The 17,044-nt window shown below is 37.1% G+C and overlaps 1 protein-coding gene across 1 annotated transcript in view; it reads right to left on the bottom strand.

Moving 5' to 3' along the window:
- The window catches only part of LOC144451974 (cell division cycle and apoptosis regulator protein 1-like), a 36,306-nt gene that overhangs the window by 11,153 nt on the left and 8,109 nt on the right, over positions 1 to 17,044 (bottom strand). Inside the window, exons 2-19 of the mRNA XM_078142918.1 lie at positions 14,693 to 14,852; positions 14,061 to 14,266; positions 13,565 to 13,619; positions 12,534 to 12,708; positions 11,649 to 11,974; positions 10,472 to 10,781; positions 9,652 to 9,877; positions 9,028 to 9,308; positions 6,009 to 6,225; positions 5,077 to 5,169; positions 4,214 to 4,423; positions 3,351 to 3,542; positions 2,861 to 2,968; positions 2,358 to 2,501; positions 1,723 to 1,810; positions 1,238 to 1,515; positions 575 to 740; positions 101 to 292 (exon numbers count right to left, since the gene is read on the bottom strand). Of these exons, the coding sequence (XP_077999044.1) occupies positions 101 to 292; positions 575 to 740; positions 1,238 to 1,515; positions 1,723 to 1,810; positions 2,358 to 2,501; positions 2,861 to 2,968; positions 3,351 to 3,542; positions 4,214 to 4,423; positions 5,077 to 5,169; positions 6,009 to 6,225; positions 9,028 to 9,308; positions 9,652 to 9,877; positions 10,472 to 10,781; positions 11,649 to 11,974; positions 12,534 to 12,708; positions 13,565 to 13,619; positions 14,061 to 14,266; positions 14,693 to 14,828 (3,403 nt within the window). The 5' untranslated portion in view covers positions 14,829 to 14,852. The remainder of the gene's footprint in view (positions 1 to 100; positions 293 to 574; positions 741 to 1,237; positions 1,516 to 1,722; positions 1,811 to 2,357; positions 2,502 to 2,860; positions 2,969 to 3,350; positions 3,543 to 4,213; positions 4,424 to 5,076; positions 5,170 to 6,008; positions 6,226 to 9,027; positions 9,309 to 9,651; positions 9,878 to 10,471; positions 10,782 to 11,648; positions 11,975 to 12,533; positions 12,709 to 13,564; positions 13,620 to 14,060; positions 14,267 to 14,692; positions 14,853 to 17,044) is intronic.

The raw sequence follows: 17,044 nt of genomic DNA, 5'->3' as shown, positions 1-17,044 counted from the left end.
AAAACCACAGTCCATTGCATCATTGTCATACCTACTCTGTCCTCAGTGTTATTCAAACTACCTACAAATAAAACCACAAACCAATGTATCATTGTCTTACCTATAGATGACTCTAGTTGTTTCACTTTGTCTTCAGCGGCTAATCTTGATTTATCGGATTTCTCTAATCTTTGTAAAAGACTGGGAATATCTACTACAGCTCCTAGGTAAGTTACTAAACCACTCTCACTTTCTTTCTTCTCTTCATCCGCCGTCTTCATCTTCTTCAGAAGTGGCACAAAGGGTATATTACCTGTGAATATAAATCAACAGATCTAAAGTGGCCTTTTGGGGGACAAACTAACCAATGTACCTCAGAAAGACTTGACACAAACCAACATGTCTAGGAAAGTCTTCACCAAAGTACCCTAAGACTTAACAACCAATATTCTTAGGAAAGATTTAACAACCAACATACCAGAAAGACTTTACAAACCAACATACCTAAGAAAGACTTTACAACCAACATATCTAAGAAAGACGTAACAAGCTAACATACCTAAGAAAGACTTAACTAACAAACAAACAAACATACCGAGGAAAGGTTTTTCATCTGAATCTCCTTTGCCATTGCCATTAGTAGCTTTATCTTCTTTGCCATTTTTATCCTCTTTACTAGATTTGTCTTTGTGGTATCTGTCTGTCAGTCTCCTGTAGTATACCGTATCTCTTGTGCTCACTTTCTGGACTATCTTTCTAATCTGTAAACGTAAACCATGGTACATGTATTTTGTTGTTAATATAATATGACAGAAGCCCATGTAGAAGTATATGACATAAGTATATGACAGAAGCCCATGTATAAGTATATGGCAGAGGTCTATGATGTGTATATAACAGTACCCTATCACATATGAGTGCAAGTTTGGCATACTAATGCTATATGTAGATGTGCTTGCAGTGTTCCCTTCATACTTTCATCAAATTGCAAAAGAACATACAAGCACAAGTACTAATGCTATGATATGAAGACCCACTATGGCATTTACACAGCGTGGGGTTCTGTTTTTATTACAGGGGAATGCCACAAGTGTAGCACATAGAGAAAGTGCTTTACTTCAGTGTTATTCGTTGTATTAGCAAATGAAAGAGTATACTTTTACACTTGATATGAATGTTATAAACAAGTGTAGCACATAGAGAAAGTGCTTTACTTCAGTGTTACTCGTTGTAAATAAGGAAGGAGGTAGGTACTGACCTGTGCTCTTGATAAATGAAGACCTACAGTGTGGAGTATTTCCTCTACATCTCTATCTAGTAAGTATCCACAATGACTTTGATCAAAATAAACATATGATAATAACAACTCTGCATCATGAGTGTAGTCTCGTTCTTTACTACGACTTCTACTACGATCTCTATCACGCCCTCTATCACCACTACGACTCCTATCTCTGTGACTGTGACCATGATCTCCACTATGTCTGCGACGACGGCTTCGACTCTCTCTTTTCTTTTCTTCTGGTTTCTTCTCATCTGTGAATACATAGGAAAATTTGCATAACTGCACGCAAAAACTGAAATGAAGTAATCAGATGTGATTCAATTTCCACCAATACTTTGGGTAAAACAACCACACTTTCTGCACATTTTAAGACAGTTAAATTTGTAAGTTTTACCACTAGGTAGAAGGGAATAGAGTGAGGATGGATGGAGGTTACATGTACAAGAAAACTGTCACACCTTTTTGATCTGACTCATCGTCCGCTACTTCTTCTTCTTCCTCCTCGTTATCTTGTTCATCTTCTTCATCATCATCTACTTTATCATCCTGTTAAATAAATAAATAAATAAATAATGGTTAACAACAACAACAACAACAACAACTGGCCGAACAGTTAGCGAGTAACAACTGATCAAGTGGTTAGCTCGTGTGCCTCTTACCATTGCAGTCAGGGTTCAAACTCAACCAGAGTACGCTGGGTTTGATTAAAATTTCCCAGATAAGTAAGTAAGAAGGGTGATGCTCAGATTCACCCCACCAAACAATTCAAGTTTTACCTGGTATTCCAGTTTCCTCCATAAACACTAGGACACATGGGTGCTACCCAAGTGGTGACCATATTTGAATTTCCAAATTTGATTTGGATTATCAAAGTAAATATCAATATCATTATTATTATCATCAACAAATCCTCCAGTCTAAAGGTGAACTGCATCATCATTTCCTTTCACATTTTAGTCAGATTTGATACATACATTTTTTTTGTGACTTTATATAATCCGATGGGCTGGGAGCTATTTTATTACCTCATCTCACTATAACAAAATAATCTACTACTACTACTACTACCACATACATCTGACTATTTACTTACTTTTTCCTCCTTCGTCTCTTCTTCATCTGTTTTTCTTCGTTTATGTTTGTGTTCATCTTCATCTTTATCCTTTTCTTTGTCTGTAGTTTTTTCTTTGTCCTTGTCTCTGTTTTTGTCTTTGTCTTTACTCCTGTCTTTTTTATCCTGGAACAAAAACACAACTCTAAGTCAGTGGTATAGTCCTGGCGATGTTGTCATGTAATTGGAACAAAACACAACTAAAAAGTCAACTGTACAGTCCTGGCTATGTTGTCATTTCATTTTAACAAAACAAACACAGCTCAAAGTCAGATGTACACTCCTGGCTATGTTGTCATGTAATTGGAACAAAACAAACACAACTTAACCAAACTGTCTGCATATTTAAACAAAATAAATGTCCTTGGGGGATTTGAATAATTGGAGTTTTACTGCACATTTCACAACTGTAGTCACGGTCAATTCCAAGATGATTCTTGCAGTAAATGAAATTTTTCAAAGAAATACATAATCCATACTTTTACCTTTTCTTTCTCATCTTTTTTGTCTGGTAGCTGTGCCATACATTTATAGATGTTATACCCAAAGTCTCTTTGTAACATCTCGTTAAACAACTCAGCAAACAGTGAAACCTATAAAGTAACACACTAAATGTTAGTTTGATAAGACAGGGAGAGTCAATAAATGGTAGTTAGTTTTGTATCGTGTTGAAATATGTTTCCATCATTCAAACTACAGACCTGTCACTATAAATTCAATACTAGTATATAATATAAACATGGCAATATGCTATACACAATGACTTCAAATGAGAAATGAAGGGGTTTTGGGGTTGTTTTTTTTTACCTGTTAAAAATGAGATGTAATGGACTGATATTAAAGAATCATCAGGTTCCATTCGGAGAACGTGTTTAAGCACTGAAATGGAGTCTGTATATGAAAGATTAATAAATAAATAAATATGTAAATAGATATTCAATGAATTGAATGGCTATCTTGTTATTTTTTTTTTACCTCAAATGAGTGTTCCTTGTTATCTTCCATACGGTAATCCAACAAGACACTGAGAGATACCACAGCACAGTCAAATTTACCACCTTTGGCTGTTGTTGATGGATGAACTATTATTGCTGGATTCTCTGGTAAAGTGTGTCTTTTTTCTATGGTTTGACGTTCCTTCTCATCTCTCTTCTTTTTTTCTTCTTCCTATATAAAGTAAATGAAAGCATCCTTTGTTCATGTGTGGGTTAGATTTAAACCACGATCAAAATATACTTAACCAACTTTTTAAATAGATCTTAGAATAAGTTAATTTCTGCATGTCTAACAAAGCAAGTGAATAAAACATTCTGCAAACCTTTGTGCCAAGTTTAATAAAATTGACCAATCAAAACACACTTGGCTCATCTTTGATTTAAATTTGAATTATATTGACCAATCAGGAGACATCAAGTTGACTCTTGTGCCAACTGCTTTCCACACATCAGGAAAAACAACTCTGTATAGATGGTCTGATATATTCTAATGTGGAAATTCTTTCAGGAATGTCAAATATTAGGATACCCAAAGAATACAACTCTTCATAGATGACACGGTTTCCCTAAAATACTTCACTTCTATGTAACTGAACCATGACATGATGTGCATATATGCCAGGTTTGAAAGAAAGCAGAGATTGTAAGTCTGAGAAATGACATACTATGGACACAGGGACAAACAAAGTCCATTGTAGGAATCTCCCCTACAGGCAACTAATAAAAACTGTGAAGTGCATTCACGATAAAAACCATGCTAACATTCCAGTAACTGCAACTGTAAAACAGCAATGATATTTTTGATAATTTTTACTACTGCTGTCGATTTTGAAATACACCTACATCCAGTCTCTTGCTATCTGATTCACTACCCTCTTCTTTATCTTCTGGTTTCATTTCCTCCTCCTCTTCCTTTTCTTCAATACTATCAGCCTGTTCTTCCTCCTTTTCAACTTCTGTCTTTAGAGCTTTTGTTAGCCTGGCTATAAGTTGTGATTTCAAACCTTTGGAGTTGATACCACGTGCTTCCAGTTCTTTCCTTAGGTCACCAACCTACCAATACAAATACCATTTCATTCAAAACAACATGACTATTTTCATAACACCGACTAGTATCTCAATACACACTTGTTACTCTGGTAATGAGCCTTCAGTATCTCCTACACACTTGTTACTCTGGTAATGAGCCTTCAGTTTACTATAGATAGACACAAACTGAAATTATTGTTGCAACATGTTGATACAACAGTGATAAGTCAATAGTGATAAGTCAACAGTGATGTCAATCATAAGTCAACAGTGATAAGTCAATAGTGATAAGTCAACAGCGATAAGTCAACAGTGATAAGTCAACAGCGATAAGTCAACAGTGATAAGTCAACAGCGATAAGTCAACAGTGATAAGTCAACAGCGATAAGTCAACAGCGATTAGTCAACAGTGATAAGTCAACAGCGATAAGTCAACAGTGATAAGTCAACAGCGATAAGTCAACAGTGATAAGTCAACAGTGATAAGTCAACAGTGATAAGTCAACAGCAATAAGTCAACAGTGATAAGTCAACAGTGATAAGTCAACAGCAATAAGTCAACAGTGATAAGTCAACAGTGATAAGTCAACAGCAATAAGTCAACAGTGATAAGTCAACAGCGATAAGTGGGGTGTTTATCTTTCAAAAAAATAAACAGATGCAAGTTTTATCTGACCTTCATGTTCCTCGGATCCAATAATTTATGATGTGTTGGGGTAGGTTTCTGTTCTTCTTCCTCATCTGCAGCCCCTTCTGTTTTCTCAGCCCCCTACAAGAACAGTGAACATACACAGTGTTAGCTATCTACCAGTAAAGGTGTCACAATCCCAAACTATGTGTTAGCAGGCAGAGCAACCAAGCATCACACCAATCAAAGAATTGAAAAAAAAGGCTGGTGTCATTGCAAAGGTTAAAGGAGAGAATATCTACAGAATCTACAAGCCATTTTAACCAAAACTTCTACAGGGGATCATCAAGACGCAATTCTAACAAAGCTTCTCCCTATCTCGATGATGCTTGCCTTTTCACCGATGTTAGTACGAGTACAACAAATTTGAGGGGACTAGACAACAATCTGGGCCACAATTTGTATTTGATATAATAAAACACACTTTAGAATGGTATGGATCGTCATGTGGCTAAAATAAGACTACTTCACCTTAAGATGACTCTGAAAACAAAAAACGCAGGATTAAATAATGGACACAGTCATGTACAATGATGTGCACAGTATAACAAAATATACAGTTTTAATCTTCTCTCTTCTTTCATTGTTGTTTTGTGCAAGTCTTTTTGGGGGCATCGACCTCCCCAACCATCAATTGTCTATACACAGGACTAAAATATCTCTGTTAAACTGTTGCCAAACCCTATCATATGGTGATCACATGACTGTCACATGACAAGTTGGTGATCATATGACAGCAACGTGACTAGTTTCCCATATAGTTCTGCTTCACAAAAGCTGAACACAAATACTTAATATTTAGAATTAAACAAAACGCAAAGACACAATATAAAAAAACTAGAAATGGAAGAAAAAAGTCGGTATTTGTGAGTGATGTGAGTGTGTGTGAAGTGTTAATAAAGTGTAGTAGCAATCAGTGCCTGTATATTCTCGGGAGCTCCCTCCTTGCCGTCCTCTGAAATCTTGGCAGTTAGCTGTGACTTATAGCCGGCTTTCAAGCCCTCCCATTCTAAACGAGTAGGTAAACAATGCCAGACGTCCGGCAGGAAAATTACTACAGTTTCCACTCGGGCAGGAATCAGGCGGCCTTTATACGTCTCCTCTGCTCGGTGATAGCGCACTTCAGCGAATCGCCACCTAATTAAAAGGGGTTTAAATGTCATAGCGATTAAACAATTCTGTATGGAGTCTATTAAGACTCTTGTCAATATCTTCTCTCTTTTTTTTTTGTTATTACTATAAACACAACCATTACCATTCAATTACCATTCAATTGGGACTGGAAGTTTATTCTGATCATTCCTTGACCTTCGTCTAGTGGTAAAGTCATTTCAAGTTGGCTTTTCAAAAAGGTATCAAACTGGATTCGATGTGTCTATGCACAGCACAGCATAGATAATGCTAATGAGATTGTAGAAGTGCTTTAATTCTAGAGGTTATCCATGGCTACGAATTTCTTGTCATGAGATCTTCTGATTCGAAGCCACATGGATATCCTCTAGACTCGAAGTGCTTTGCAAATGTCTATATAAACTCTTTCACTACATTGTATATCTAACATTATAAACAGTCAACAACATAATAGTGAATTACTATAACGGACAGTATGGTTAATATTTGATTCTGTTCTTGAATGCAAAAAAGATTATCGACTACTGTTCATGTTCAGCACCATAGAACATTACGTCATATTAGATTTTGGCGCTATACAAATTCGTTTGATTGATTGATTGATTGATTGATGATCAGAATAAAGATTCCAGCCTATTCATTGGTGATGGTTATGTCTTCTCATTGTATCAGTGATGTAATGTGTATTTTCTTTGAACTTGTTTTGGTTTGAGAAATGTAATGTGTGTGTGTATGTGTGTCAATCACAGTGTGTGTGTGCATGTGTGCATGTGGTTTACTTTCTCTGAAGCTTTATATAGCCTATGACCCTAAGCACACACATTGACTATAAACATCACGATGAACATATCATGAAGGTTAATAAAAATAGTAGCTACTAAACCACACAACGAAAACACACAACGAAACCCCTTCAATCTCTCTCTCTCTCTCTCTCTCTCTCTCTCTCTCTCTCTCTCTCTCTCTCTCTCTCTCTCTCTCTCTCTCTCTCTCTCTCTCTCTCTCTCTCTCTCTCTCTCTCTCTCTCTCTCTCTCTCTCTCTCTCTCTCTCTCTCTCTCTCTCTCTCTCTCTCTCTCTCTCTCTCTCTCTCTCTCTCTCTCTCTCTCTCTCTCTCTCTCTCTCTCTCTCTCTCTCTCTCTCTCTCTCTCTCTCTCTCTCTCACACACACACACACAATGTGATACATTTAATGGTGTCAACACTGCACACTGTAATGGTTTGGCGTGTTACAAAATAAATGCACACAAACACTATATTTCTTCTAGTCGTCTTCCCAGATCGTTTTCATAAATACTAAGAAGTGTCTGGGAAGAATACCAAAATAGTTATTCACAAAGTTAGAAAAGCCAAAAACCAAGGAATCTTTTTTTTAGGTGAGTCACATAGTGTATGGTGATTGTAAATAGAAAAATGAGTAACTGAGCTCAATGGAATCATTTGTGGCTGAATATTCAAATATACTTGTTGAGGTAAGTGTAAGGTGAGAGTAGGGGAGTAGTTGAATTCAATGGAATCAATAATTTATGGTTCAACTTTATTCAAATAAATATCATGTATTTGTTTAAGGTAAGTGTTATTTGTTTGTAGAAAAGTGAGCAGCCCAGTTCAATGAAATCATTAATCTATGGGTGAACATTTTAGCGTTAGTGCTTCTTTACATATTGCTGTCACACTGAGTTACAGATCATTTGTTGGGAAAGCAGAATGGTGTACTGCAGTAAATTGAAATAATTTATACTACAGTTGCAATTTCTTATAAATTTTGGAGTAATTTGTCATAGACCAAAGCACTTTGATTAGACACAAATCTACTAATTTGTAAACCTATGAGAGATGTTTAGCATGTGTGTGTGGGCATCCTTACTGAACACAGCAGTGGAATCATTGATACAGAGGTCAAAACAATACAGTAAATGTATGGGCATCCAGAGGAAGGCACCCATTTGCACACAAACAAACACATCTAGCATATAGGACATTGGGTAAGCATGTAATCAGGGGTGTCTCTATGTTGTGACATGTTATTGTGCAAATTAGGAAGCATTGTCCCACTCCTGGTCATTATTCAAAGTGATTTAGTTACTAGTGTGAAAAACAAAAGTATGAATTGGACACTATTTTCAAAATGACTGCATTTATGGGTAATGGCAAACAATGTATCTTGAACATGCAAATGTACTTTGCAATACTTATGCTGTTATAGAAAATATGCTACAATGATGCTAAAATTAACATCTGAACCAACTTGGTGATTCCTTATGTAGAGTTTTGCATTTTGATTTTGTCTTTTTGTTAAAAGAGTGTGTTCCATTTCTACCAGGTATATTAGCATAAAAACTTTCTCATGCACTTAGTAAAACTAACAAACAAACAAACAAACAAACAAACAAGCAAACAGAGGAAAGGTCACTGTAAGTGATTATATATATGTCTGAAAATCAAAAACATCCAAGGAAAATGACAAGTGTCTTTCTTACACACATACTACTATCATACTTTTGAAATTAACAGGAGAGGTCAAAGGTTACTACTTTACACACTGTACATTATACCAGGTGGGTGTACATGTTGTTCACAAGTCATCCGGTTCACACTCACATCTCAACTCTGAATGTGTTTTTTTTAACAACTTATATAAAAAATATCGAACAATTACAAATTCTATATCCAATATTGTTTGTCAAATGAAATGTACTGATGTTAAAATCTACCAATCACTGACAATATCTTAGGTGTATGTCGTTTTAAAAAAATAAATACTATCTGTAGTTACATGATGCGAGAGAGAAAAAGAAAGTTCATCTTACCAATGAGTGCATTTACTAAGATCTACACCAGTCAAAGCCTTACAAGTACGGATAGCTGTATTGATAAGAACTCTGTCATCTGTGGCTGGGTTTTCACCATCCAGGGAGGGAGACCAAGGCCCACCAATAGCTATGGCTTCATTCTTCCCCTTCATTCCCACCAGAAATTGAGTCAGTCTGGTTGGATGTTGGAAATTGTCACGTACATCTGGTGGGTCTTCAGCCAGTGCACAAGAAAGTCGATAGATGTCTTGCAGTGGTGGTGAAGCCATCAGCATGACCTGAAGAAGTACAAAGAGAGTTTTTTGTACTTGTTCCCATGAAGGATTACTGCACTGTTATTTTACAATACTATTATGAAATTGGTGCCCTCATGCTGCCAGAAGTACCAAGTATTAGAGGCAGTGCTCTGTCCTCATATCTTAGGTGCATCTTTTGTCTTAAGCTTCAAAGAATTGGGTATGCAGGGAAGGGCACATATGTAGTCAAAATAGGGTCTGGGGTTGACAGTATTGGCCACACACCCCTACCAGAGCTAACCACTGTACTACCACTGAGGTCACACCTTAAATATCTTGGAATTTGTGATAAGCACTGCAGTGTCTAGTGCAAACAATACATTACCTTGGCACTGTATAGATGGTCTGCATCTGGTGGTTCAAATACTGCATCACTGGTTTCCAAAGGCTCTACCTCTTTATGCATGATATGATAACAACACGGGTTGTCTAGAGATAATGAGCGACCGATTGGGAACGCATCCATCCAGGTGTACGATGCATTGAAGAAATCACTTGGAATGTACATGTTAGTATAGCGTCGTCTCAATTCAGATACACTGGACTGTCGCCTGGAATGAAATACAGATACAGTTAATCTCAAGCTTGATGCATTGACAAACTCACTTGGCATACACATGTTGGTGTAATATATAATGTCATCTCAATTCACTGTCACGTGTAATGGAATACATGTATTTATATAGAAATCGATATCAAGTTTGATGCATCGACTATCCCAATAAAACAGACATACAAATGCAGATACAGATACAGATACAGACTCAAATACATACATATGGACAGATAGTGACACACACACACACACACACACACACACACACACACACACGTACACACACACACACACGTGCGCATGCATGCACACACACACACACACACACACACACACACACACACACACACACACACACACACACACACACACACACACACACACACACACACAGAAATGTGTCGATATTTAGTTGCATTCCTTTAAATATTAATTATTATATCAAACAGATTCTGGCAGACATACTTCCATGTCATATGTACATGTACATGTACATGAAGAACTACATATAACGACACAATGGTATCAATGGTTCTCTTAATGCACAACTTCAATATGATGGAATATGGCTAAATGCAAATATACTTACGTATCTAGTGAGAACTTTGCAAATTGGACAACATATCTTGGTACAATTCGTCTTGGACGAGGTGATCGGCGCCGAGGTGAACGAGACCGTTTTCTGACAGGTGATCTTTCTCTTTCACGATGCCTATGCTCCCGTTCCCTCTCCCTCTCTCGTTCACGCTCTCGTTCCCTTTCCCGTTCTCTTTCTCGCTCTCGTTCTCTTTCCCTCCGATCATCTCTCCTTTCATCTCGGCGCGGCATGATTGGTGGTTCTCTTCTACGTACTGGCTGAACTGATGGTCTATTGGTTGGTGCTTGAAGTAGTCCACCACCTGTGATAAGTAGAGAAAGACAGTTGAGTTCTGTATTCAGGCCAAACAGACTGCAATATCTGAAAAATGTGGCTTGGAGAAATTCTCCTCAATTACACGAATGTTAAGTTAAATTAAACATACTGTGAACCTGAACATAATGTTTTCTACATTTTTAACTTGTTTTGTAATTCATGGGGAAGTAAAAAGTGTGAAATTATGCTGTCTTTTGTAACCTGCATTGTATATTAATGCAATGTGCCAGATTCAATATTGCATAAAACTGGGTTTCCAGGATCCAATCATTGACAAAACATTTGCAGAATTTCAGGCAATATCAAGGTTTACTGGATACAAATGCCACAATACACAAAGAAAACAGTGATATATACAGCAATGGAGCTGTATTCCCATGTCTAATTTGAATCAGATTAGGTACAGTCATGATTTACGCCAACATATAATTGCACAGCTCTTTGAAGAGCTACATAAAAATGTACATTATCATTACAATACTCAAATGACCAAAATTGTTCATCAGCTCGGTAGATCACATGTCAAATGTCAAGCAAGACAGATCGAAAGATCAATGCTAAAGTCTTTGTGTTGTATAACCTATGTTAACCATTATAAGGGTTTGTAGGTAGCCGAGTGGTTAAACCACTTGTCTCTTATGCTGTGCTCAGGGTTTGAGCCCTAGTCTGGGTTTGATTAAATTTTCCATGCAGTAATTAAGAAGAACGTCGTTCAGTTTTGATCTACTGAACAATGCACTGCTGTTTCCTCCTGCATTAACATTGAACCCAAGTGGTTCACATTTATAGGTGTTTGTCATCTGATTAAACTTCCATACTGATTTTCGAGTGGAATAAAAAGATGCAAATGTACCTGCTTGTTGTTGTAAAACTGGTGCAGGTTGTGATAATAATGATGGTATTGGTGGCATTGGAGGCATAGGTGGCATCTGTGGTGGCTGTACGTTAGGTGGAACTACTGTTTTATTGAGTACAGCTGTCGCTGATATGATTGGATTGGCTAGTGCTGTGGACACAACCAATGGTGGCTGCTTCAATAATGGCTGGTTTAGTAGTGGTTGGTTCTGGTTTGGTAAGACCTGTATTCTTGTGGCATTCCATTTGAATGGCATACTGGCATTGTATGTTGCTTCCACAAGGACTCGGTCTCCAACTTTGGGGTGTTGACCTTTGACACAGCTGTAATAGGGTTAAAGGGTAAAGTTTAAATTTGAGAGATGCTAGCTTGAGAAACTTGTGTAGTGATACTATAGGAAGACTTCTGTCACTAACCACACACTTTCAATAATATGGAGACATGGCTAGTATGTCGTATCTGGAATGATTACACACATACATACACAGAACTGATAAAATACACACACACACACACACACACACACACACACATACACAAATGATAACAGACAGAAATAATATGCATATATACATAGAAATGTTAAAACACACAAATGGTTGCACACACAAAAATTGTTAAGCAGACAAATGATTGCACACATATAGACACATAAATGGACACACACACACACACACACACACACACACACACACACACACACACACACACAAACAATAACACAAACAGAAATGATTACAAACACACATACACAGAAATGGTTATACACACACTTCAATGCAATATACTTAAGTATATTGTAACTGCTTTAGGCCTTAGTTGTTCTGAAACCATAGCAACAAAACTTGATGAAATAGTTAAAGGCAATGTTGGGGAACTTACGCAAGTTGAAAGAAGACATCTTCATCAACAAACCCAAAGTTCTCGTGCAGTTTAGTGACAACACCAGTAAATACACGTTGTTTAGGTTGGTTTGGAGCACCTCTAGGTGTAGGATAGCTTACTGTGAGTTGTTGTGTATTGACACCTGGTGTAGTTGCCACGGTTACTACGGTTGCTATTGTTGGCTAAGAAAAATAAGAAAGGAGAAGAGACTGTTATGATACATCTGAAGTTGAATGTTTGTGATACAATGACAACTAGTCAGTTATTGAGAAGCTAGTACAGCCTCAGACTAAAATTGATATGAGCTAGTAAGCGGACATTGCAGTATTTGCACTCAAAGGAGGGTGGTGTTTCTGATATGTTTTTCTCAAGTAGTGCCACATTCACCCTCATTCAATGTTTACAATACATTGTATCTTGACTACAGGGTGATCATACCCATATAACTATAGCACTGCTTGTGTGATCTATCACAATGAACAGCAATGTGACAAGACAATCGACAATGGGGTATTTGCACAAGTGTATTCTCTGCAGTGTTTACTGCAGCTGTATTTTCATGAGCGTAGAAACAGCAAACTTCCGTAAGAATTACACTGTGTGATCACAAGATTTTGTGTACAAGGAATGAATGTGTAATCATTTGCATATCATTTGCATACAGGTATGCAATAATGTTTTCAGTATGTGCAGTGCAAATACCACTAGTATGTGTGCACACCAGTGCAAATAATCATGGTACATCTATCATAGTTTTCATTTGTGTCATAGTTACATGTAACTGATAGCTTGTTGTAATATGTAACACAGAGAACATGTTCGGTTGTTGAATAGGATTTAGCTTTGCCTTCCATTGCCTGCTACACTGTCACTGTCATTGCCACAAATGATACCACATGGTCAAAATAGCTAAATGATTATCTGTACATATAGTTTCATTCCTACTTCGACACATTCTTCCATTTTGCTACACTATCAAAGATAACCAATGCGGTAACTGTAAAGAGTCAATTCTATTAAATCTATACTTTGGCTTTTTACCTGTTTTGCTGCAGCCTGTTGTAACTGTTGTTGTTGCTGGAGCTGTCAATAAAATGTAAACATGAAAATTAGAGGTATAGTGTATATCCTTAGTTGACTTGTTCTCACATGCATTGCCTCATCTGAAAAACTACTGTCTGTCAACCCATCAACCCAGCTGTATAAATGGGGATCTGGTAGGATAGCGATTGTTATGCAAAGGATTTGATTCAGTCCAGCTGTATAAATGGGGACTTGGTAGGATAGAGGTTGTTATGTGAAGGATTTGATTCAGCCCAGCTGTATAAATGGGGACCTAGTAGGATAGCGACTGTTTTGTGAAGGAAGAGATCCTGTATCCTTCATGGCAGCATGCTGAATATTTCCAATGGAGTTGAGAGAGTATAATGGTTGTACAACTGTAAGTCTGTACCCAGCGTAATGACTGATTGTGGTGCTGTGAATACTATTTGAATTGAGGGAAGACTTTATATACATTTGTGCACTATTGTAAATACTTACCTGCTGCAAAGCTGCAGTCTGTTGCAATACCTGCTGTTGTTGTTGCAGTGTGAACGCTGTATTACTGACAGCAACAGAAGCTGTTGTTTGGGTTGCTAGGGCAACATTCTGTGAATAAATGGCAGCAGGACTAGAGCCAAGTAATGCTTGCGTTGCTTGATGTTGCTGTTGTTGTAAGACTGTCTGACCTGTGTGATGAAATAATGTATGATGCAATATTATATGGTGCTATTATATTGTATGGTGAAATAATGTATGGTGAAATAATGTGGTACAATATGTTTACTGAAACAGTCAAGCATACATAAATATTTTCATTAATCTATGTGCTATGTTGCGTGTTTATTTCAAACCTTAAAGATATTGCTCAATGATCAAAACTCATTGTTTATGCAAATATGCATATCGGTTTTACCAAAATCTAATCAGTACCGTAAATTATAAATATGTGTGTGTCAATTTTCATACAAATGGAGCAGTAGTTTTTGAGATGTCATGTTCACAGACACACACACATGCGCAAACAATCAGACGGACAGACAGAAGCATAACATTACATGTACCTCCCTTATGGGAAGTAAAAATCTAAAACACTAACATAAGGAATAGCATACCTGCCAAAACTGTGGCTGAGCCTGCAGCAGGTGCAGCATTAGTTGTAGGATTAGCTGCTGCAGCCTGTAATGCTGCCCATGGTGGATCCTTTCTTGGTGGCCCAGTTGCAGCGCCGACTACACCAAATTGAGACATCTTGGTCTGGTTTCAAACTTTTAGCTGCATAAAACATGAACAGAACAAAAGGTATTTATAAATACACCTGTTTCACATTTTTACCTATATAAACATCAATAGAATATAAGAACCAAACATTTGCATGATACATGTTGTCACAGCATTTCCCCAACTGCCAAGAAGAGGTTATCTCTAGTTCAGACATACACCTACCTGTAAAAGGCACTCATTCCCAGAGGTTATCTTTAGTTCAGACAAATACACCACAGGCACTGATTCCCAGAGGTTATCTCTAGTTCAGACATACATCTCAGACACTCACTCCAGGGGTTATCTCTAGTTCATACAAGAACACGAGACACTCACTCCAGGGGGGTATTTCTAGTTCATACATAAACCCCAGACACTTACTCCTGGGGTTATCGCTAGTTCAGACATAAACCTCAGACACTCACTCCAGAGGTTATCTCCATTTCAGTCATATAACTCATTATACATTGACCCTAGCGTGCACACACTAGAGTGATTCTGGCTTGAACACCATGATCTATGACTATACATGTACACACAATTTGACCTTTTAGTTTTACTCTCACCAAAAGAATACATGTATTTCCCATCTACTCATGACAACATGCATGTACACAAATATTCACTTAACAACAAATTAATTTGGTTTTCCACAAAAACCTAGTGCAACAATTCCAAAGTGGTACATGTCTTTCTCGGTTCCCATTTCTCTCTTCCTGTATGACCCTTCCCTTACACTGTGTGAACCCATTAGAATTACTGGTCTACTTAACCAAAACATTTGAATTTCTATGTGACAATAAAAAGTCATATGATGTCTGGGTGGTTCAGTCACATGATATCCTTGACCAGGGTACAGTGGTCACAGTACACAGTGAATTTTCAAGTATGTACAAATGTAGACTGAGTCTATACTTCAATCCACAGGGAAGCAGTAAGCATATGATAGAGTATTTGAGTTTTTGTTTATTTTTTCATCATTAGGCAAAAAAATATATATATCTGGTTCTGGTCAGCGCACGCGTGCCCTGAATACCCTCGCGTCTATCCTTTTTTTCCGATAATTTTTGCTTTCCCGTTCCTTATTTATTCCTGATATCAGGAGAACAAGCGGCTGAAATCTACCCTACATGAAAAAAAAATTTGCATCGTCACACCACTTTAGAAAGTTTACCCTGACCAGAACCAGATAAATTTTTTTTTTGGCCTTACAAGGTATAATTCTTTTAGAGAAACATGCACAATAAGATGCCAATAACACACTAAAAGATGTCTACTTTACCATCATAGATGAAGAGATGTCATTTCACATATAAATATAATAAGTTATCAGCCAAGCCTGTCAAAAGTAACTTGTTGTACAATTTGACTTTTGTACTCTGAATTGTGGTGGTAGACACTTGAACAATTTGATGAAATGATCCTTAACTGTAGGTGTGTGGTTTGAATAAAATCTTACAGGGGAAAAGCTAAATACAATATACCGGGTATGTCAGATCTTAACATTATACATAATGCATAAATAAATATCAACAACAATGAACTTGTGACCTAAGGGTTGTCACTACTCCTCTATTGACTCATAGTGACAAAGGCCCCTTAGGTCACTCATATTTTCTTTGAGTGAACGAAGAAAAATATTCAAGAATAACGTCTAACTATAGGTTTCTGATTTGTATTTTAATGTAAACTAAACTATGTTTTTACATTGTATTGAGCAACCACTACAATTTTCACCATGGTTAACATCAAACTTCAGGAGGCACTGGCTGGAACGAATAACGTTCATTGAGCTTCTGTGACATTGCGCAATCGTACCGTCCCTAAGCTGGTTAGAGTGCAACAGGAGGGAATCTTCATGAATAAGTTTGGAATTCGCTTCACTTATCTATACCATGAAGATCTCTATTCTCAAATTTTAACTAAACAAAACAATGTATCAAATGATACATTCAAATACTTGCAGACAATTAAAACAATGTAGCTTTGAATTGTACAAGTGAGAAACTATCTGAGGCATGAACTGAAAATATGGAATTCCAATCATTAGAATTTAGAAAACTTTATGGCATCTATTACTGATATTACACTTGGGAATGCCTGGCCTGACTTCACTGTATCTCCATTAAAGTCTCATTAAAAGGCAACTGCTTGAGATTTAGTTTGACACCATTCCACTTGAAAGAAGCAAAGCCTCATGTAAT

Source organism: Glandiceps talaboti, chromosome 22, assembly GCF_964340395.1.
Source record: "Glandiceps talaboti chromosome 22, keGlaTala1.1, whole genome shotgun sequence".
NCBI classification, from domain to species: domain Eukaryota; kingdom Metazoa; phylum Hemichordata; class Enteropneusta; family Spengelidae; genus Glandiceps; species Glandiceps talaboti.
This window is presented reverse-complemented; position numbering and strand designations above follow the sequence as displayed.